Here is a 20,582-nt window from a genome sequence, read left to right as displayed (position 1 = left end):
AGAGGCGAGACTCGGGCTGGGAGTCTGGTGGGGGGTGGCCAGCCAGGAAAGGGCCATGCGAGGCTGTGAACTAAGGAGGAGGGGCCCCCAAGGGCCCCCTGCTGGATTCCAGCTCCCCGCTAGCCTGTTCTCCAGGGCCCCAGCTCGGCCAGTGCTGCCGTCATCCCCCACCCTCGGTCTACCACGGGCAAGCGAGGGGCCGCGTCAGCAGGCTGGCCAGCCTCCCACTCGGCCGTCTCCAAAGCCTGAGTGATGGCCCTGGGACCCAGGTGGGCAGGGCCCTGGGTGACGCTCCTGAGAGAGGGAACGGAGGCGGAGGCCGCTTTTCCAACACTGTTTACTTCACTCACACCGGGCGAGGCAGGAGGCAGGCAGGAGGCAGGCAGGAGGCGCGTCCGGCTGGGCGCCGAGCCTAGGAGTGCACGTTCACAACAGCCACGTACAGGGCCAGCGTGCTGAGGGCCAGCAGCCCTGTCACCAGCGCTCGGGCCAGCAGTGCCGTCCAGCTGCCGAGCGAGCAGAGGTGGACGAAAGTCCTGCGGGCAAACAGCACCGTGAGGGGCAGGAGAGGGTGGTGGGGAGCGCGCAGCCGCAGCCGGGGCCGGCCCCTCCCCCGCCGCTCACTCCATGACGAAGGCCTTGTAGACGCTGAGCAGCATGAGCAGGAGCACGGCCGGCCGGAAGGTGTGGTACAGGTCGTAGCGCGTTATCATCCACACCTGCGCAGACGCCACGATGTAGTGCACCTGCGGGGAGGCGGGGTTAGGGCGGGGCCGGGGCGGGGCCTCGGCGGGGCGGCGCCTGTGGGGGGGGGTCGGGGGGCCTACCAGGCTGATGTTGGAGTCGATGCTCATCTGGATGTACTTCCAGTCGAACTCAATGCCTCGCGCTCCGACCCAGAGCGGGATACAGCTGAGGGAGGCAAAGGGAGGGGCTCTCCAGCACGCGGCGCCCCCGCCCCGCCCCGCCCCGCCGGCCGGCTCCAGGCCGCTGCACGCACCGGGACATGATGAGCTCGGCGGTGGCCCAGCCCAGGGCAGCGACCATGATCTTGTACTCTCCTTTGCCCGCGTTCCGGGACATGACGAGGTTTAGGCCGATCAGGTCTGCCACGTCCACGCTGGCCTTCATGAACTCCTGAGGGTCCGGTTGACGCCCGGGTGAGCTCCGGGGGCCGGGGGCCTCCCTCCTGCAGCCCCTGCCCCCGCCGCGCCCCACTCACCCCGATGAAGTCGTAGATGCCGCCTTCCCAGGTGGGGAAGAAAGTGGCCAAGAACAGCATCTGAGAAGGGCAGGCAGGGGGTCACCGCGAGGTGACTGTGCGCCCCTCCCCTCTGTGGGAAGTGAGCGTCCAGTCGGCGGCAGGACACGGAGATCGGGGCGGGGGGCTTCTGGGGGAGGGGCCTTCAGCCGGCCTGCAGCTCTGCGGGAGGCGGCGGGTGGCCGCCCTGGTCCCTGAGGCCATCACAGGGGACCGGGGTCAGGTCGGGACGGACTGGGCAGGCAGCGCCGTGGGACACCTCGGGCGCAACTCGCCCTTCACCTACTAAGACCCTGTGAGCCGACCACAGCTGAGCTCCCCCGAGACCCGTGCTCGGGTGGCGCCGCGCTCACGTCCACCCCCTCCTGGGACCCTGGCAGCCGTGCCCCGTGCGCGGGGCCACCGCGGGGGTCGCGCTGCCCAGGCGGTGCCCGGGGGCCGGACACGTGCGCTCCGGGCGGCCCTCACCTTGCACAGCTGCACAAAGAGGTAGGTGACCCCCGCCTGCACGCATTTCCAGAAGGCGTTGTACTCGGACCTGGAGAAGCGGGCGGTGAGGGGTGGGCTCGCCCCGCGCCCTCTCCGCCCCGCGCCCGCCCCGCACTCACAGGCCGCTGCACTTGTACGTGATGAAGTAGGGGAAGTAGGCGAGAGCGAAGCAGTTCCCGAAGTGGAACAAGGTCATGACGCCGGCCGCCCGCTCCCGCCGGCGCGGGGGTCGCGACGCGGCGTCTCCAGGCGTGGGCTTCTACCGCCGCCGGCGCTGGGGCCTGACGCCCACCTGTCTGGCCGCGGCCCGCGCGCGGCCTTCTGGGAGCGGTAGTCCCGGCCGCCGGCGTCGCGCGCGGTGACGTCAGAGCGCCGCGGCCACGCCCCGGTTCCCGGCGCTTCGGGGACCGACTTCCGGCGGGGTGTGGGATAGCGTTCCCCTCTGAGGGCGCGCGGGCTCGGGCCGATCGAGTCAGCGGCGGGGCGCGCTTGAACCCGGACCCGACCCCGCCGTGGCCGGCGCAGAGACACGAGGCGCAGCCGTGAGCACTGTGGTGTTTATTGCACCGTCGACCCGGCGGTGCGAGGCCCCGCGCCGGGCCCTCCTCCCCCGGGGAGCGGAGCGCGGAAGCGGCAGGTGCGAGTGCCTGTCCCGGAGCGCCGGGAAGCCGACGGGGGCCCGCCCGCTTCAGCTGTCCCGGCTGAACATGTAGCAGAGGAGGTCGACCACGCGGTGACTGTAGCCGTACTCGTTGTCGTACCTGGGGCGAGAAGGCGGGCGGGTCGGGGTGGGGGCTGCTCCCCGAGCCCCTCCGCCCCCCCCCCCGAGGCTCCGGCCCCTCGCGCGTACCAGGAGATGAGTTTCACGAAGTTGTCGTTGAGCGAAATGCCTGCCTTGGCATCGAAGATGGACGAGTGGGCGTCGCCGAGGAAGTCCGTGGAGACGACCTGGGTGTGGGGATTGCGGAGATCAGCGTGCGTGGCCCAGCCGAGGCGCGACTCCGGCACGCGGCCCACCCTTTCAGCCCTCGGGACACAGCGTGCGCCCAGGGCCGTGGAGGGCTCTGCCCGGAGGGGCACGCGGACCACAGAGCCCCGGGGCCGGGCCAGGGGATGGCACTCCCTGGGCATTTGCCATGGACCGGCCCGGGCTGCCTGTCCGAGGGGGGCCACGAGCCTGGGCCTGGAGGACTGAGGGGGCCTCGGCCGTGTCGGGTGGAAGGAGCTGCAGGCACAGGGCCCTGCGGGTGTCACTCTCGTGTGGCAGAGGCCACAGGAGGGTTCTGAGCAGCGGATTTTATGATATTCACTTGAGAGACAGAGAACACGCCCATGTGTTGGTTCACTCCCGCTCCCTGATGCCCACAACAGCCAGGGGAGCCAAAGCCAGGAGCAGAAACTCAGCCCATGGGTGGCAGGAATCCCGTCACTGAGCCGTGGCCGCTGTCTCCCAAGGGCTGTGTCAGCCGGAAGCTAGAGGCAGGGGCAGGCTTTCAACCCAGGCACCCCGATACTGGGACGTGGCTGTGCTTATTGGCAGCTTAACGGCCAAGGCTGAACACGGCCCCAGAGCAATCACTGGGTCCCATTACAACGGGAGATGCTCGTGGCTGGCGCTAAAGGGGAGGACAGCACCGAGGGTGATGGGCGGAGAGGGGACAGCTGAGGGTGACAGCCGCTCCTCCCGAGGCAGGCATCTGGCCCTGGCCCAGCTCCAGCCAGGAGCAGAGAACAATGGGAGCGGTGGCCTTTTGTTCATCACTGTTGAGCGCTTGCTGTAGGAAGGTGAGGGTAGACTGCAGCTCCCTGGGGGACAGGTGCAGAGACCCTGAGGCAGGGCGAGCTGGTGGCCCTGCAGTTCTCTGGGCGCGCGGGTGGGCGTGGCAGCCACAGCCCCTCCCCAGAGGACCCATCCCAGCGCCTACCTCATCCTCTGTGTAGGCAAGGATGCCAGCCATGGGCCCCTTGGCGGCTGCTTTTACAGCATCCTTGATGGCTGAATAAGGGGTAGGCTGGGCCAGGCGGCAAGTCAGGTCCACAACAGACACGTCTGGGGTCGGCACGCGGAATGCCATTCCTGTGAGCTTCCTGGAGCGTTCCACGGCAGAGGGAGAAGTCAGAAGCCAGGGACGTCGTCTGTCCCCTTGCCTGGGGCGTGGCCAGGCCCTCCACCCCCAGCTCCCTTCTGGCCCCTGGCCTCATACCCTTTGAGCTCTGGGATCACTTTGCCCACAGCACTGGCAGCGCCGGTGGAGGCCGGGATGATGTTCTGATGGGCGCCTCGTCCATCCCGCCAGGCCTTCTTGGACGGCCCGTCCACTGTCTTCTGGGTGGCCGTGTAGGAATGGATGGTGGTCTCGGGGAAGCAGAGGGCTAAGGTGAGGACCGCTGTTCCCAAGTGCCCCTGCCTCTTTTCCCCAGGCGCGGAGCTGGTGGGGCTGCCACCATGGACCACAGCAGGGGCACGGGCAGGCCAGGCAGGCTCAGCTCCTGCCTGACAGTTGTCTGGTAACGCTGCCTCCTCCCCCGCAAACCCGTCTCTCCCCGGGAGCACCGTACACTGAGCAAGGCCTGGGAGGGAGAGGCTGCGTCCCCTGCCGTCCCTCCTGCCCCAGACTCACCATGAGCCCTTCCACGATGCCAAATTGCTCGTGGATGACCTTGGCGAGGGGGGCCAGGCAGTTGGTGGTGCAGGATGCGTTGCTGCAACAGCCACGGCGTGCAGGGGCCTGTGAGTGCGAGCCGCCCCGCCACCCTTCGCCCTCTGGGGTGTGCTCTGGGAAAGGTCAGGCTGGGGGTGGGGGGGATGGGCGGGGGAGGTGCGGGTGGGGAAGGGGGGCCGGCTCCCCTCCTCAGGTAGGTGTGGCTCTGGACGCCTCCCGCCCCCTCACGCGGCTGCCCGGCTACCTGACAATGTTCATGGAGCCGGGGTTGTACTTGATCTCGTTGACGCCCATGACGAACATGGGTGCATCTGGTGAGGGCGCAGAGATGACCACACGCTGAGCCCCTGCTGTGATGTGAGCCTGGGGAGGGGGCTCAGGCGTCAGGGACTCTGAGCAGGGCAGCCCCCACCCCGGCCTCGGGCGCCCGCCCCCGCTTACCGAAGCAGCCTCTAGGGAGAGGTACACGCCTGTGGACTCCACCACGTAGGGGCTTCCGACAGCCTTCCAGGGGATTTCTTTGGGCTCCTTGCTGTGGAGGGTGGCAGGGCTGTGAGCTAGTGTCCCAGTGCGGGCTTTGCTTTCAGAGCTGGGTCCCTCACCGTTTGAAAAGCTAAGCAGTGCCTTCCTGCCCCTACCTAACCCCACACCCCGCACACACACACGCCCAGGTGCGGTAGCTGGAGCCGGCCTGCTTGCCTTGCTTTCATCCCTGGCCCCGTGTGGCCCACCCTCCCACCGCCTTTTTTTTTTTTTTTATTCATTTGAAAGCCAGGGAGAGAAAGATATCTTCCATCTGCTGGTTCACCCCCAAAGTGGCCACAACAGCCAGGGCTGGGCCAGGCCGAAGCAAGTCAGGAGCCAGGGGCTTCATCGGCATCTCCCATGTGGGTGCAGGGGCCCAAGCACTTGGGCCATCCTCTACTGCTTTCCCAGGCCATTGGCAGGGAACAGGATGGGAAAAATGAAGCAGCCGGGACATGACCTGGCACTGATATGGGATGCTGGCGTCAGAGGCAGCGGCTCACCCCATTGTGCCACAGCCCCTCTGGACTGCACCAGCCCACCATGCACAGCAACAGGCTGCCCCCTCCCCACCTCAGGCCCTGGCTCCCTCCAGGGCACCATCTCCGGCCCGGCCGCTGAGACCCGGACGCTAGGGTGAGGCCTGGTCCGCCGCCTTCTGCTCCAGCTCTGGCAGCCCCTCTTGTCATCACAGCTCAGTTCCTGTGACAGGGAGCCTGCGGCCTGAGGCGAGGAAGCTCCTACAGACAGCACAACTTCAGAGAGCAGCTGTCCGGGGAGGCAGCTTTGGGGCCAGCGGTGGCCAGTGGTTGATGTTAGAAAAGTAAAGGAGGCCTGTCATTGGCCGTTTTCTGAGTCTACCTTGCACTTGATGTTGTGACCCCCGTTTGCACCTGTAACACAGGGCACATCTGGCAAGGGCGCCTGCAGTGGACAGATGCACCGGTCTTCCCCTCACAGAGCCTGCCAGGGCAGCGGGGCCCCTGGCCTCTGGGATCGTTGTGAGCCTCTGTCTTCCACGCCAGGCTGTAGCAGTATACCCAGCTCTGTTTCCTTTACACTGCGCCTACTCACCCCACGGGGGTTCCAGCAGTGTGTGTGGGGGGGTCTTAAAAACTGAGCCATGCTGTGGGGCCAGCGCCGTGGCTCACTTGGTTAATCCTCCCTCCCGGGAGGGCAGTGGAGGATGGCCCAAGTGCTGCGGCCCTGCACCTGTATGGGAGACCAGGAGAAGCACCTGGCTCCTGGCTTCAGATCGGCACAGCGCTGGCTGTAGCAGCCATTTGGGGGGTGAACCAATGGAAGGAAGACCTTTCTCTCTCTCTGTCTATAACTCTGTCAAATTAAAAAAAAAAAGAGCCATGCTGTGCCTGTTTCTCCCTGCTATGTGCCCATTCTCAGTGCTTTATCTGCCTTAAGCTCATCAAAGCAGAGGGGAGGCAAAGCGAGGAAGGGGCAGAGCTGGCTGGGGCGCAGCACCCGCAGTCCGCATTGCACTGCCTGAACGAGTGAACCAGCAACAGGCCTCTCTCTTCCTGCCCAGCCTTCTGCATCGGCAGTCCACGCTTTTCACCACTGGCCCCAGGAGCCCTCCTGGCCCCCATCCCTGAAGTTGGGGGCCATCAACAAATTCCCCTGCAGCAGTTGCTGAGTTGGCCTGGGGCAGAGGGCCCCTCCCTCCTGCCCACAGGGTGTTTTGAGGATTCCCTCCCTCCTTCCCTCCCTCCATCCTTCAAGGAAGCACTGAGGGTCGACCGAGAGTCAGGGCCTGTAGCTGCCAGTGCCAAACAAGGGTGAGCTTGCTCCCAGGGGGCCATGGCCTTGTGGGGACACCCTTCGCGGTGCTCCACAGCACGGGGAACTCCAGTCATGTGATCATCATGCCACCACACACAGGATGAGCTCAGCCAGGTCTGGTCCCTTGCCCAGGGCCACCCAACTAGGAAGGGGTGAAAGACACGACTCAGCTTGTGCTAGGAGCCCGGAGAACACCCACGGTGAGGGGGGGCCACTTAGCGGGGACCTGAGGAGGCTGTCGGTGAGGGGGGGGCTGGGTGGTAGGGAGACAGCCCTAACCCCAAGTGGCAGGAGCGACACAGGGCAGCTGACCAATGACTTACTGCCATTGGTTCTGGCATCATGACTTCAACTCGGGGCAGGCAGCTGCTTCTACTGTCACTTCTCCCCATCGCTCTGCCCCACTACCACAGCCTGCCTCCGGCGAGTGAAAGGAGGGCGCCCTCTGCAGGGCTGAGAGGGTGCCTGCGTGTGTGTGCAGCCACAGGACGGGCGGTGGCTTATGTGAGAACGGTAGAGGGGGGCTCAATGTTTCCTGTTTCACAAACTGTAACTTTTAAAATATTTTGGGAATCTTTGAAGCATTTGAAACATGTAATGTGATTGCTTTTGACTTGCAGGTTCTGACTGTCTTTAAAGGAAGAATCAGTATTGCCTGGTGCGGCGGCGGCGCTGGCTGGAGGTTGCAGGGTGGGGTGCAGGGCGCCTGGGGGCCCGAGAGGAGCTGGCGAGGGGAGCTGTGGACGTGTTGAGTTGATTTGCCTGGGAGGAAGCACGCGAGTGCGTCACACAGTACTCCTGAGGTGGCCCAGCATCACAGTTCACGTCCTGGCACTTGGGCCCCCGCCACCCACGTGGGAGACCCAGGTGGAGCTCCAGGCTCCTGACTTGGGCCTGGCCCAGCCCTGGCTGTTGTGACCTTTTGGGAGTGAACTGGCGGATGGAAGACATCTCTGTAACTCAGCCTTTCAAATAAATAAATGATTTTTTTTTTTTAAAAGTACTCTTGAAGACAGTGAGACTTTCTTCCAGGTTAGTGCTTCTTAACCATTTTAGGGGCCGGAGCCTCTGACAGCCTGCTCCCAGCAAGCCTAGAGGCACATGCACACTGTAGGGCTTTGAGTTCCCCCCTCCCAAGACGACAGGGCGCCGACGGCTCACACGCGGGCACCAGACAGGTGCCGTCCTTACCACTGGTAGACGCTGATCTCATGGTTGTCCACGACCAGCCGTCCGTTCTTGTACTCCACGCTCCCCGTGTACCGGCCGTGGGTGGAGTCATACTTGAACATGTACACCTGCAGGAGATGGAACAGGTCCTAGCCTTGGTGGGGGTGGCGCAAAGCGAGCAGCCCCGGACAGTGCTCCCCACCTCACTGCAGCTGGGAGCCCCCCACCCAGCTCCCCTGGGCTGCACCCCAGCCCCCCCCGCCCGTCCGTCCCGCTCCTGCCCTCACCATGTATTCTGGGTCAATGAACGGATCATTCACCGCGACCACCTTGACGCCCTTTTCCATGCATGCGCGCAGCACCAGGCGGCCGATGCGTCCGAATCTGTCCCGGGACCGGCAGAGGAGGGCACGGGAGAGGAGATGACGGTGATGTCATGGTTTCCATGTTTCCACCGAAATTTAATCCCCACGGTGAAGTGTTATGAGGGTGGGAACAGTCCAACCAGGGTTGGGGGGTTAGGATTTGGGGAAGCAATTAGTATTGCAGGAAGCCGGTTGAGGGGGGCTCTTGAGAGCATCAGCAGCTTCCTAAGAGGGGGCAGGCGTGCTCTGTGTACCATCGTGGGTGGGCAAGGTTCCCACCAGCAAGAAGGTTCTCACCAGGTGCGGCTTCCACCTGGGACTTCCCAGCCTTCAGAACCTAAGATGCTTCTCTCCCTCAATTACCCAAGCTGTGGTGTTGAGTTACAGAGACAGAAAATGGGCTCAGGGGCTGGCACTTTGGCGCAGCAGGTAAAGCTGCCGCCTGCAGTGCCGGCATCCCACATGGGCACCGGTTCAAGTCCCGGCTGCTCCACTTCTGATCCAGCTCTCTGCTATGGCCTGGGAAAGCAGCAGAAGATGGCCCAAGTGCTTGGGCCCCTGCACCCGCGTGGGAGACCCAGAGGAAGCTCCTGGCTCCTGGCTTTGCATTGGCCTGGCTTCAGCCATTGCTGCCATTTGGGGAGTGAACCAGTGGATGGAGACCTCTCTCTCTCTCTTTCTGTCTCTGCCTCTCTGTAACTCTGCCTTTCAAATAAATAAATAAATAAATAAACAAATAAATAAATCTTAAAAAAAAAAAAAGAGAGAAAATGGGCTGAGACAGGGGAGGAGGCCCAGCGGAGGCCGGGCGGGAGGCCGCCCCTTCTTCCTGGGCGTAGCGGCTCCTGTGCCGGTGACCGGCTGGCTCTTTAGCCGCTCTCCCTGCTTCCGCCTCCTGCTGCTTAGCCTGGTGGCTGGATGCAGTTTTGAAATTTACCAGATAATGTCTTGGCATTTCAGTCGCCATGATTCTCTACCAGTAGAGCAAGATCCCAGCTCCTGGCCTCCGTGCCCAGGCCCCGGGCTGGCGTGCAGCTCCCTTGCCGCCTTCCTCCTCCCCAGAGCCCTGGCGCGGGCTGCCGTTTGTGGCCGGGGCCTCACTCCCCTGTCACTTCCCGGAGGCCTCTCCTGCCCACACTGGCTGCTGCTGCCATCTCCTGCCTGGGACAAGCATCGCTGCACCCACTTCTCTGGCTGCCTTATTCCCTGCTGTTTCTCCTGGGTGGGCGGGCGCTCTCCGGGTAAGCACTGATGGTGAGAGACATGGCCATGCTGGGCCCTGGCTTCAGGAACAGCCCAGGGGCCCACTCAGACTCACCCATTGATTCCAACGGTCAACTCCCGCACTGCCTCCGTCTTCTTAGGGGGAGGGGGAGGGGGAGGGGGAGGAGGAGGCAGCGGAGCTTCCGCCTTAACCGGTTCTGGCACAGGTTCGGGCTGGGGTTCTGCTTCAACCTTGGGCTCAGGTGGAGGTGGTGCTCGGTTCACTGCGGGGGGCAGGGTGGGAGGAGGGGGTCAGGGAGCTGCTCCCCCCACCCCTGCAGAAGAAGAGAATGAGCCACCCAGAACCTGCTGCTGGCTCCTGCCTGGCTCCGGTTGCGGACTGTAGCCCTGTGTTTCCCAGATACTCCAAGCTCACAATGGACAAGGGGTGGGCTTGTTTTAAACACCAGTGCCCAGAGCAGCACCTCCCCGGAGACTCCTCCAGTGGGAACGTGTTTTTCACGATTGCTTGGAGCCATGCTCTGGGTGCCTCGGTTTCTGGAGCTGGGACAGGTCCGCTCCGAGGCTCCTGCTGAGAGAGCAAGGAGGCCTTCTCCAGGAAGGAGCCCAGACGCCGTGCACACACCAGCCTTTCGTACCGCGCTTCCCGCACCCGTCTGCTAACCGCACTTGTCAGCTGCTGTGCCGCCGGAGCTCCGCCAGGGCGGCTCTGGCTCGGCGCGCCCGTGCCTAAGTGCAGAACTCCTGTTTGTAAGGAGCACTGCGGGGTTTCTTACCCAAGGGGACGTTTCGGAAACAGGGTGCATCACACTGTGTGAGACAGGGTAGCTCCTGCCTCTCCACACACTCCTAAAACCCTGGCTCAGGCACCTGCCGCTGCGTGGTTCTGGGCTAGCTCATGGACTCCGGCCCCATTTCCCGGGGGTCACAGGGGACCCTCCACCTAGCGGCCACTGCGCGGGCGCAGCTGGTGTGAGTGAAGGAGAGAAGTCTGAGACTAAGAGCATGGGGCTGCAGGGCGACCGTGGGAGCTGCTCCCGGCACCAGATTCAAGGGCATCTGGGAGGTGGTGAGGCTGGAAGCTGCCTGCTTCCCCCACCCCCTGCGACCTCTCCTGCTGCCACAGACCTTGGGGCCCGAGTCTGGGCCGTGGATGGACCAGTCACAGAGGTGTTAGGGTTTACTGATGGCAGTGACCCTGTGCGGTTATTGGTGACCCTGACGTCTGCTTTTATGACAGGGAGGGATTTGTCTAGCTGGAGAAGAGGTGGGGCTGCACTCCTGCAGGGCCCGGCTCATCAGGCCAGAGTGGGGTGGGCAGGGGGACCTGAGGGTCTTCAGTCCCGTCCCCCCCCCCCCCCCCCAAGCTCTGTTGAGAGCCTCTTCGTCTCTGTTGAACACACTGGCCTCCTCCGGTGCCCGGCAGGCTTCAGTGAGCGCATGCCTGGCAAGAGCCTTGCGTCCCTGGCGGTGTGCAGCACCAGCAGCGGGCCTCTCGGCGCTGGCCGCCACCAGCGTCCACTCTACCTGTAACTCCCGCTCGCCTCGGTTCCGCTCGGAGGCCCGCCCCGCCCGCCACTCTCCGTCCTGCTTCTGCCCTTCCCACCGCGTTCTAGCGGCGGTGCGGAGCCCACCCAGCCCCGGGGGCCGCAGCGTCCCTGTCGCCCCCGCCCGCGCCAGCGGCAGAGAAACCAGTTTGGCGCGCAAACCCCAGGTGGCTAAGGAGCGTGGGGCTGCAGGGCGGGAGCGTAGTAGTGGCTCCAGGCAGGCAGGTGAGTGGCGGCCCCGGGCCTGCGCCTCCTGCTCGCACGCAGGCTTCTGGGCGGGTCGCGTCCCGGGGGGGAGGGGGCCTGGGAGGCCACGGGACGCACGCCGCGACCGCCCTCTCCTCCCCTCCCGGGGGTCGCCCCGAGCCGCCTCCCTCACCGGGGCACGGCTGTCGCAGCAGCTGGACAACGGTGACATTGGTGAGGACGATGTCACGCTTCGACATGGCCTTCTAAGGTGTCATGGCCTAGCCGCCCCCGGACCCGCCGTGATGTTACTGAGGCGCGGGGCGCCGGGGCTAGAGGCTCGGCAGCATCTTGCCTTGTGACGTCACAGAGGGGCGGCGCGTGGACTTGAGCCGCAGGGGCATCCCCACGTGCCTGTGGAGGCGGGTGACGTCCGCAGGCAGAGCCGCACGGTCCCAAGCCCCCTCCCCTCCCCCCACAGCCGGCATCTGCGAGGGAATGCACCTGTTCACACCACTCTTCGAAGCCCTTGCGCCCGTGCCTCCCTGGGCACACGGGCGCCGCGGTGGCCCCCTCGGCTCCCCTCCCATGTCGCCTTTCAGAGGGCGGACTCACCGTCGAAGTCCCCTCCTCTCTCAGCCAGGATCGGCACCATCCCGCCCCCGCAGCCCCTCCCCATCTTCCAGGAAGCCCGAGGTCGGACGTTCCAGTGCGAGCAACTGCACTAGGCTGCACTCCGCTTCATCTTCCTCGGAGCACGCGTCTCCCTAGAGACCCCCCCCCCTTTTTTTTCCTGTTTTCTTGCCATTTGCCTCTGCGCAGTGGAACATGGGCCCTGGGAGGGCAGGGGCCTTGTCTAGCTTTGCACTTCTGGATGCCATGGAGCAGAAGCCTGTTCAGCACTTAGAAGGTGCTTGCTCAATCAATACCCAAATGCATGCATAAATGCCACCTCTTCTGCTAACCTATCTTAAAGCACCTGTTCTCCTCCCTGTAGCTTTTCTTGTAGTTTGTTCCCATTTAGTTACTGCTCGACCTGCTCCGTGTCTTCCCCACTGGGCTCTGAGCACCCCAGGGCAAGTATTCTTGTCTGCTCTGTTCCCACTGTGCCTCCAGCACCAAGAACAGCGCCTGGCACACGCAGGCTTTCCCTAGATGTTTGGGATGCGCTCTCCCCACTAGGGCACAGGGGTGGGGGCTTGCCTGCACGTCAGTGACTCAAACTGGCTGACACACAGCTGTGACCAAGACTTAGGCAGTGTCGGGGGTTTGTGCCAGGAAGGAGTCACCATCCTGGGGGAAGGGGCGGAAACAAGAAGACGCAGAGTGACATAACCTCTTCCTTCCCAAAACCTCCAGGGGCATCCAGTTTGTCAAGCACCTGCCATGGGTTGGGGCTAAGGAGAATCCCGCCTGCTTGGAGGGCCTGGAAATAAACTGGGTATTCAGATGGGTGTCACCAAGACCAAAAGCGAGGCTGGACGCAACAACGCAGGAAGCACCTCGTCATTATTACTCTAGGATTTGAGAGAGAGAGAGAGAGAGAGAGAGAGAGAGAGAGAGAGAGAACAGTGCTCCCGTTCATTCACTCCCCAAAGGCCTGCAATGGCTGAAGCCAGGAGCTGGGACCTCAACCCAGGCCTCCCACACGGGTGGCAGGGGCCCAGCCACTGCAGCCACTTGCTGTCTCCCCGAGTGCACATTAGCAGGAAGCTGGGATCAGGAGTGAAGCCAGGATGAGCCCAGACGCTGATCTGAGATGTGGATGTCTTAACTGCTAGGCCAAATGCTCTCCACTTTTTACATTGTTATTTGAGGGGCAGAGAGACCGGAGAGGAAGAGGGAGATAAAGAATTAAACACAGGGAGACAAACTTTTCACGCATACAATCAAGGAGAAAAAACCAGCACACACACATCATCAAGACTGGTTGACTGATTTTATGCCACTTCATAATAAAAGATTTGAAAAGTTAGATGCAGAGCTGGCATTGTGGCATAGCGGGTAAAGTCACTGCCTGCAGTGCCAGCATCCTATGTGGGTGCCAGTTCGAGTCCTGGATGCTCCACTTCCGATCCAGCTCTCTGCTGTGGCCCGGGAAGGCAGTGGAGGATGGCCCAAGTGCTTGGGTCCCTGCACCCACGTGGGAGACCTGGAAGAAGCTCCTGGCTCCTGGCTTCGGATCAGTGCAGCTCCAGCCATTGCTGCCATTTGGGGAGTGGGCCAGTAGATAGAAGACCTCTCTCTCTCCCTCTGCCTCTCTATAACTATGCCTTTCAAATAAATAAATAAATCTTTTAAAAAAGAGAAAAGTTAGATGCTATTAACATTTTTCTTTGAATATATAAAGGATCAAAAGTATCGCAAGAAGAAACAGCAGATCTGACTGGGTCAATACAAGAGGAGAAACAGGTGAGATCTGGCCTCTCAAAGATGGATGTGAATCCGGGTGGTTTTATGGCTGGATCCACCAGGGAGCAAGTGTGATATTGGTACCACATCCTTCTTTGGAGGGCTTCTGGGCAGAGCCATGATGGCCCCACTCACAAAACTTCCTCAACTCCTTAGGACGCCAGCACAATGCTGTTCCCCAACCGGCAGGGGCTGGCACCAGACAGGCCAACTCTGGGCCAAGTGCACCCATGGAGACTGAACCCCAGGCCTGAACCAGTCACGAATGGGTATGGAGGGACTGAGGGGAGTGGTGAGGCCGGCAGGGGAAGGGAGGATGGGGCGGAGAAGAAAAGACACAGTGGTTTCAATGGAGAAGCCCCCGTGGTGACCTCGAGGCGGGCTGGGGTTCCAAGGCTCATCAGCCACCTCTCCCCACCCAGCCGTCTCCTGTCATGGGCACCTCCATCATTCAGACACCAGACAGGGGCAGGAAAGCCACAGCTGAACTTGCCCAGGGGTTTGGTTCTGTCCCTGGAGCATGGGACCGAGAACAGAGCGCATGCGCTAGCGCTTGCAGAGATACCACAGTCAGGCACCCTCCGTCGGCAGAGCCTAGAGAAGGCAGAAGCGCTTGGTCTCTGGCCTGGGAGGCCTGGCTCTGGGTGGAGCCAAGTGTCCAGAATCTGGGGTGGAGCCCTGGGTCCTCTAAGGGGAGCGGACGTTGGCACCCTGGTTTGAGCAAATCTGAAAACACGTGCAGGTTCTCACCACACCTGGGCACCCACACACATAACTCTGCCACCCCCGGGTGCTCACACCCTGCACATTCCTTCCTGCCTGGCCTTCCCACCAGCCATCCCACCTCCATCCCCTCTCAGTCTCACCCTTGGTATCAAAACCCAAACACCTCTCACCCCTGCACCCGGCCAAACCCACCCATGGGCTCCCTCTGAACTAGCTCCCAGGGAGACACGCTGCCCGCTGCCTGCGTACCAACCACCTGCCACCTGCCCTTCCTTCTGCTGCTCCAGCCACGTGGGGCCTCCAGAGTCTGTGAGGCACCAGGGGGAGGAGGGCAGGGAGGCTGGGCTCCTGGGTTCCTGGCCCCCGGCCCATGTGCTAGCTGACAGCTTCCTGCTGCCCCGGGTCTTCAGCCCCTCCCTGTGGCTGCCTCAACCGGCTTTTCAGGAGACACTGCGTCCCGTCCCAGCTCCTGGCAATCAGCCCCTTGCCCCTGCCCAAGGGCTGGGAGGCACGAGGTTTGCGTGCCATGATGAGAATGTGATGCTGACTCCAAAACCTGCAACCCTCCCTGCTGGGTCCTTGCTGCTCTGGGAACCCAGGCACCCTTCCCTCCAGCCTCCATGGGACTCGGGCTCAGGCGTGGAAGCTCTACCCATCGCTTCCTCCAGTGCACCCATGGTTCCAGCTATAAATATTTGCAGAACTGTGGGCAATGCTTGAGAAGCTGGGGATACAGTGGTGACCAACACAGACCGAGGCCCTGTCCCCGGGGAGCGTTACAATCTGGTAGATGGGACAATGAAAGCTGAAGGTAATTTCAGATCAGGTGACTGCTGCAGAAACCAAAGGGCAATGTTCCAGAGTGCAACCACAGCATGCTACGGTCACGGGCACAGCTTGCTACGGTCACGGATGGATGGGGGAGGAGTTTTGGAGAAGGTGGCATTTGAGTGGGGTGAGGAATGAGGGGGGACCAGCAAGACAAGAGCAAGGCAAGGAGCGTGCTGGATCTGGGGAGCAGGGGCGTGGCCTGTGGTGGGTGGTCCACAGGAGCTCAGCCCCTCCCCCCTGCCTGGACCCTCACTCCCAGGCAGGCTGGATGCGGAGCTGAAGGGTCCCCTGGTCCCAGCTTGAGAGGGTGACTGAAGGGGGCCTGGAGGGCGGCAGGAATGACAGGAGGTGGCTGGGAGGGCAGACCTGTCTGCCGGGGTGGAGCGAGCGAGCAGGGCTCCTCTCCAGTCCTGACTCACCCTGCACCTCTTCCTTGCTCAATCCCAAATCTCCCTGGGAAACACCTCCTTGCCCGGGACCAGGACCGAGCCTGCCTCCCAGGAGTGACTTGAGTCACGAGGGGTGGAGCCGAGGGCAGGAGAGCATACATAGCCGCCTGCCCTCCCTGGCCGCTCTCCGAATCCTCCCCACTGTCCCAGCAAAATGCGTCTCGCCCCTGTGCTTGGCTCCTGCTCCCTCCTACTGCTCCTGGGGGCCTTGCCCGGATGGGCGGCCAGCGACGACCCCATCGAGAAGGTCATTGAAGGGATCAACCGAGGGCTGAGCAATGCAGAGAGAGAGGTGGGCAAGGCCCTGGAAGGCATCAACAATGGAATCACGCAAGCTGGAAGGGAAGTGGAGAAAGTTTTCAATGGACTTAGCAGCATGGGGAGCCAGGCCGTCAAGGAGGTGGACAAGGGCCTCAACAGCGGCTTGGACAAGGTAGCCCATGGGATCAACAATGGCATCGGACAAGCAGGGAAGGAGGCCAACAACGCTGCTGGACAGGTTGGGAAGGAGGCAGACAAAGTGATCCATCATGGGGTCAACCAGGCGGGAAGTGAAGCAGGGAGGTTTGGCCAGGGGGCCCACCATGCTGTGGGGCAGGCTGGGGACGAGGCTGGAAGGTTTGGCCAGGGGGCTCACCACGCCTTTGGGCAGGCTGGGAAGGAGGCAGAGAAGTTAGGTCAGGGAGGCCATCATCTTTTGGGACAGCCTGGGAAGGAGGCAGAGAAGTTAGGCCAGGGAGGCCATCATCTTTTGGGGCAGGCTGGGAAGGAGGCAGAGAAGTTAGGTCAGGGAGGCCATCATCTTTTGGGACAGCCTGGGAAGGAGGCAGAGAAGTTAGGTCAGGGAGGCCATCATCTTTTGGGACAGGCTGGGAAGGAGGCAGAGAAGTTAGGCCAGGGAGGCCATCATCTTTTGGGGCAGGCTGGGAAGGAGGCAGAGAAGTTAGGTCAGGGGGCTCACCACGCCTTTGGGCAGGCTGGGAAGGAGGCAGAGAAGTTAGGCCAGGGAGGCCATCATCTTTTGGGGCAGCCTGGGAAGGAGGCAGAGAAGTTAGGCCAGGGAGGCCATCATCTTTTGGGGCAGCCTGGGAAGGAGGCAGAGAAGTTAGGTCAGGGGGCTCACCACGCCTTTGGGCAGCCTGGGAAGGAGGCAGAGAAGTTAGGCCAGGGGGCTCACCACGCCTTTGGGCAGCCTGGGAAGGAGGCAGAGAAGTTAGGCCAGGGAGGCCATCATCTTTTGGGACAGCCTGGGAAGGAGGCAGAGAAGTTAGGCCAGGGAGGCCATCATCTTTTGGGGCAGGCTGGGAAGGAGGCAGAGAAGCTAGGCCAGGGGGCTCACCACACCTTTGGGCAGGCTGGGAAGGAGGCAGAGAAGTTAGGTCAGGGAGGCCATCATCTTTTGGGGCAGGCTGGGAAGGAGGCAGAGAAGTTAGGCCAGGGAGGCCATCATCTTTTGGGACAGCCTGGGAAGGAGGCAGAGAAGTTAGGCCAGGGGGCTCACCACGCCTTTGGGCAGGCTGGGAAGGAGGCAGAGAAGCTAGGCCAGGGAGGCCATCATCTTTTGGGGCAGCCTGGGAAGGAGGCAGAGAAGTTAGGCCAGGGAGGCCATCATCTTTTGGGGCAGCCTGGGAAGGAGGCAGAGAAGTTAGGCCAGGGGGCTCACCACGCCTTTGGGCAGGCTGGGAAGCATGGAGATGGAGTGGTCCAAGGGGTCTATCACAGAGTTAGCCAGGCAGGGACAGAGGCAGAGCAGTTTGGCCGTGATGTTCATTACTCTGCAGGGCAGCCTGGGAGAGAGGTCGACAAAGCTGTTCAAGGTGTCCACTCTGGGGTCAACCAGGCTGGGAGGGGGGTGGAGCAGCTTGGCCAGGGGGTTCACCATGGGGTTAATGAGGCCTGGAAGGAGGCAGAGCGGTTCGGCCAGGGGGTGTACGATGCTGTAGGGCAGGCTGGGAGGGAGGCAGATAAAGTGGCCCAAGGGGTGCATCATGGAGTTCAGCAGGCTGGGAAGGAGGTGGAGCAGTTTGGCCAGGGAGTTCACCATGCCGTTGAACAGGCCGGAAAGGAAGCAGACAAAGTGGTCCACGGGGTCCACGATGGGGTCAACCAGGCCGGGAAGGAGGCAGAGAAACTTGGCCAAGGGGTCCACCATGCTGCTGGCCAGGCCGGGAAGGAGGCGGAGAAACTTGGCCAAGGTGTCCACCACGCTGCTGGCCAGGCCGGGAAGGAAATGGACAGGTGGCAGCAGGATGTTCATAATGGGGTCAACCAAGCCGGCAAGGAGGCCAACCAGCTGTTGAATGTAGGTGAACAGGGGCGGGGAACCGGGACGAAGGGGCCGGGGAGGGAGAGGTGAAACCCTTGGGACATTGGGGAGCCCAGGGAGCCTTGGTTTGGTGGAAGAGGTTGGGCAGTTCTCCTGCCGGGTCTCCCTTCTCCAAAGGAGCTGGCCAGGTGGAGAAGCCATTGTATTTGCCAAGCCCTGTGTCAGACTGTGGCGGGGACCCAGCCTCACCCTGAGGGGCTGTCCTGGTTAAGGGGGTCTAAGGCGAGGAGCTCAAAGCCTCCTGGGAAGCAGGAAGTAGTGAATGACCTCAGATCTGCAGCAGTGCAAACAGGAGGGGTGTGGGGCAACCCCGAGTCAGAGTGTGGATGCTGACTCCCTGATTCTCAGATAAGGCCAGCGGGGCGCAGAGAGGTTAAGGGAATTAGTCAAGGTCATGTGGGCAGTGCTCAGCGCTGGCAAGCTGCAGGTCAGGGTTCTTTCTCTTCTTCTACACTGCCTGATTGGGGAGGCCTCCTGCAGGAACGGACATCAGAGGCCGGGCAAGCTGTGCCACTCACAGCAGAACAGGCACCGAGGAGGGGCCTGGGTAATGGAAGGCTGACTCTCTTACGTCCAATCCCCAGTATCTACGTGGCAGGCATTGGGGTCAGCAAGATCTTGAGGGCTGGCCCAGGCCTCCAAGCCCAGAGCCACATCTGCAGCAAGGCAGGGAGCCAAAGAAGGGTGGGAAGGGAGGAAGGGGCTGTGGGGAGAGCGCCCCCTACTGGAGAGGGCCATGGCGCCCAGGGCAGGAGTCACTGGGCAGAGGCGGGGAGAGGGGGCAGGTTTGGGGATTGCAGCCCAAGGGCTGGCAGTGCCCAGGACAGAGGTCAGCTTGGTCAGGGCTAGGGCTAGACTGTGAGGTCAGGGCGGAAGCTGGACCTCGGTCCCAGCATTCGTGCGGCTCCTGGGTTCGCTGTCCAGGCAGGCTCCTTCTCGTGCATTCCCCTCACTACCACGGAAGGCAGGCATCCTTCCTGGCGTCTCTCCCTGTCTCCCACAGGACTGCCCTGGCGCCACGGCCAGGGGTTTTCTTTCTGGACCGTGAGGGGGCAGGGGGCTAAGCCCGTGCCTCCCACGCCAGGTCCGGTGGCCCCCGAGGGGAACAGGCTGCTGGGGCACAAGGGCTGAGCGGTGGCGATGACTCTCTGGGCTTCTGTCCACAGGGTGGTCAAGGCGGGTCTACCGGCCAGCACGGAGGGGCCGCAACCACTACAGTAGCATCTGGAGTAAGTCAGGGGGGTGGGGCTGAAGGCCACCTGGGGGTCCCTGAGGATGGCGGTGGGACGCATGCTGGGGACTGACCTCCTTGTCCTTGAAATTCCAGGCCTCGGTCAACAAGCCCTTCATCAACTTTCCCGCTCTGTGGAGGGTGAGTGGCAGCCCTGCCCCCGCCCCAGCCTGTTTCCAGGCAGCTTCCCTGCCGGCAGACCCACAGCGGCACACACCCTCCAACCTGTTTGCCCAGCTCTGCTCTTCTCCCTCGCCACCTGCTCTTTGCCCTCCATGCCTTGCTGTCCATATCAGGGTGCCTCCCAGGCCCACGGAGGCCAACACAGCTGGCAGACATGACCTCCAGGGCCCCTGTGCACCTGGGAGCCACAGGGGAGCAGCTGCTGAAACCGTGCCCCCAACGTGCCCAGCTTCTGTCCTTGTCATCTCTGACCTCCTCCCAACCACCCTACTGTGTCTATCTCTGGCCCTGTCGCCTCATGTCAGTGTGCTGGGGACGGGGCACCTGTGGCTCTGTCTATCCCTCCTGTGGATCCCAAAGTCAAAGCTGAGTCCTGGCCCTTCACTCAACAGCCCTGTAGTTGGCACCTGGGGCCGGGAGGTATGGGGGTGGCAGAGGGGTCTTCTGAAGCCAAACAGATGAGGCTTCCTGGTTGCTGCAGAGACCCCGAGCTCCGCCTGGGAGAGCTGGCTCCCCGTTCTTCCTAAACCCAATGCCACCTTCCTTAAGATGCTCCCCAGAAGAGCCAGTCTCCTCACTTCTCAAGCAAGGGACGGGGTGCGGGTCCCCACCCCCTCGCGACTGTGCACCCCACATTCACTCCTCCTCTCTTCCAGAGCGTCGCCAACATCATGCCCTGAACTGATGCCCTGACCTTGCTGAGCAGACGCTGGAATGACCTGAAGGAGCTGAGGGTTGTGGGGGGTGGCGTGGGGGGATTTCTGGAGCCCCTTAAAGGGGCCACTGTGAGATTTGTGAATAAATATGGTGCCCTGTACTCCTGGTCCTGGTCCACTGTGCTCGCCCGCCGGCTGTCTCCGCTCTGTGGAGGGAGCTGGGGGTCTGATGCGCCGGCTGGGCTGCGTGGGAGGTTTCGGGTCCATCAGCTCTCGGAGGGCAGCTGACTGGGACAAGCCAGACCCTGTCTGCCTGCAAAGCTGGCGCCTGGCCCTCAGAAGAGCACCCTGCAGGCTGCCGGTGGGGACAAAGCAGCGGGAGGGAGTGGCAGGAGCCGGGGTGGAGCCCGCTGAGGTGTCATCCTCTCCCAGGGTGTGGCACAGAAGAATAACAATAGCCACTTGTGTTGATTGTGCAATGCAGACCTGCCAGGCTCCCTGCTCGGGGCTTCCCAGGCGTGACATCATGGCATCCACCCAG

At 62.6% G+C, this 20,582-nt stretch overlaps 3 protein-coding genes across 12 annotated transcripts in view; 1 reads left to right on the top strand and 2 right to left on the bottom strand.

Annotated features, from left to right (window-relative positions):
- Positions 1 to 319: 319 nt before the first annotated feature.
- On the bottom strand, positions 320 to 2,048 carry TMEM147 (transmembrane protein 147). Of its 2 annotated transcripts, XM_002722220.6 has the most exons (7): positions 1,870 to 2,048; positions 1,730 to 1,799; positions 1,223 to 1,282; positions 1,001 to 1,137; positions 828 to 912; positions 625 to 746; positions 320 to 536 (listed from the first exon to the last, which is right to left on the bottom strand). In XM_002722220.6, the coding sequence occupies exons 1-7, from the start codon at positions 1,944 to 1,946 to the stop codon at positions 413 to 415; spliced, it is 675 nt and encodes a 224-aa protein (XP_002722266.1). In that variant the 5' UTR covers positions 1,947 to 2,048; the 3' UTR covers positions 320 to 412. The 2 variants fall into 2 exon arrangements, with proteins under 2 accessions (XP_002722266.1, XP_008247745.1); XM_008249523.5 differs by lacking the exon at positions 1,730 to 1,799.
- Positions 2,049 to 2,176: 128 nt separating this feature from the next.
- GAPDHS (glyceraldehyde-3-phosphate dehydrogenase, spermatogenic) overlaps positions 2,177 to 20,582 on the bottom strand; it is a 64,524-nt gene continuing 46,118 nt past the window's right edge. The window contains exons 1-11 of one of the 5 annotated variants that reach the window (XM_002722238.5): positions 11,421 to 11,487; positions 9,589 to 9,757; positions 8,193 to 8,289; positions 7,927 to 8,033; positions 4,855 to 4,945; positions 4,658 to 4,776; positions 4,372 to 4,453; positions 3,955 to 4,106; positions 3,676 to 3,838; positions 2,601 to 2,698; positions 2,289 to 2,511 (exon numbers count right to left, since the gene is read on the bottom strand). In XM_002722238.5, coding sequence (XP_002722284.2) covers positions 2,439 to 2,511; positions 2,601 to 2,698; positions 3,676 to 3,838; positions 3,955 to 4,106; positions 4,372 to 4,453; positions 4,658 to 4,776; positions 4,855 to 4,945; positions 7,927 to 8,033; positions 8,193 to 8,289; positions 9,589 to 9,757; positions 11,421 to 11,487 — 1,218 coding nt within the window. In that variant the 3' untranslated portion in view covers positions 2,289 to 2,438. Of the gene's footprint in view, positions 2,699 to 3,675; positions 3,839 to 3,954; positions 4,107 to 4,371; positions 4,454 to 4,657; positions 4,946 to 7,926; positions 8,034 to 8,192; positions 8,290 to 9,588; positions 9,758 to 11,420; positions 11,488 to 20,582 lie in introns of those variants that run through there. The other 4 variants (XM_008249497.5, XM_089319417.1, XM_089319418.1 and 1 more) reach the window with 4 other exon arrangements.
- SBSN (suprabasin) lies at positions 15,768 to 20,202 on the top strand. 5 transcript variants are annotated; one of them, XM_089319421.1, is made up of 5 exons: positions 15,768 to 16,078; positions 17,702 to 17,947; positions 19,138 to 19,200; positions 19,299 to 19,343; positions 20,042 to 20,202. In XM_089319421.1, the coding sequence occupies exons 1-5, from the start codon at positions 15,800 to 15,802 to the stop codon at positions 20,063 to 20,065; spliced, it is 657 nt and encodes a 218-aa protein (XP_089175547.1). In that variant the 5' UTR covers positions 15,768 to 15,799; the 3' UTR covers positions 20,066 to 20,202. The 5 variants fall into 5 exon arrangements, with proteins under 5 accessions (XP_089175547.1, XP_089175546.1, XP_089175548.1 ...); XM_089319420.1 differs by having other exon boundaries at positions 15,768 to 16,144; XM_089319422.1 differs by having other exon boundaries at positions 15,768 to 16,322; positions 16,593 to 17,951; positions 20,042 to 20,195.

Source organism: Oryctolagus cuniculus, chromosome 18 (assembly GCF_051225735.1).
Source record: "Oryctolagus cuniculus isolate XC-2025 breed Fujian yellow rabbit chromosome 18, ASM5122573v1, whole genome shotgun sequence".
Classification (NCBI taxonomy): Eukaryota; Metazoa; Chordata; class Mammalia; order Lagomorpha; family Leporidae; genus Oryctolagus; species Oryctolagus cuniculus.
This window is presented reverse-complemented; position numbering and strand designations above follow the sequence as displayed.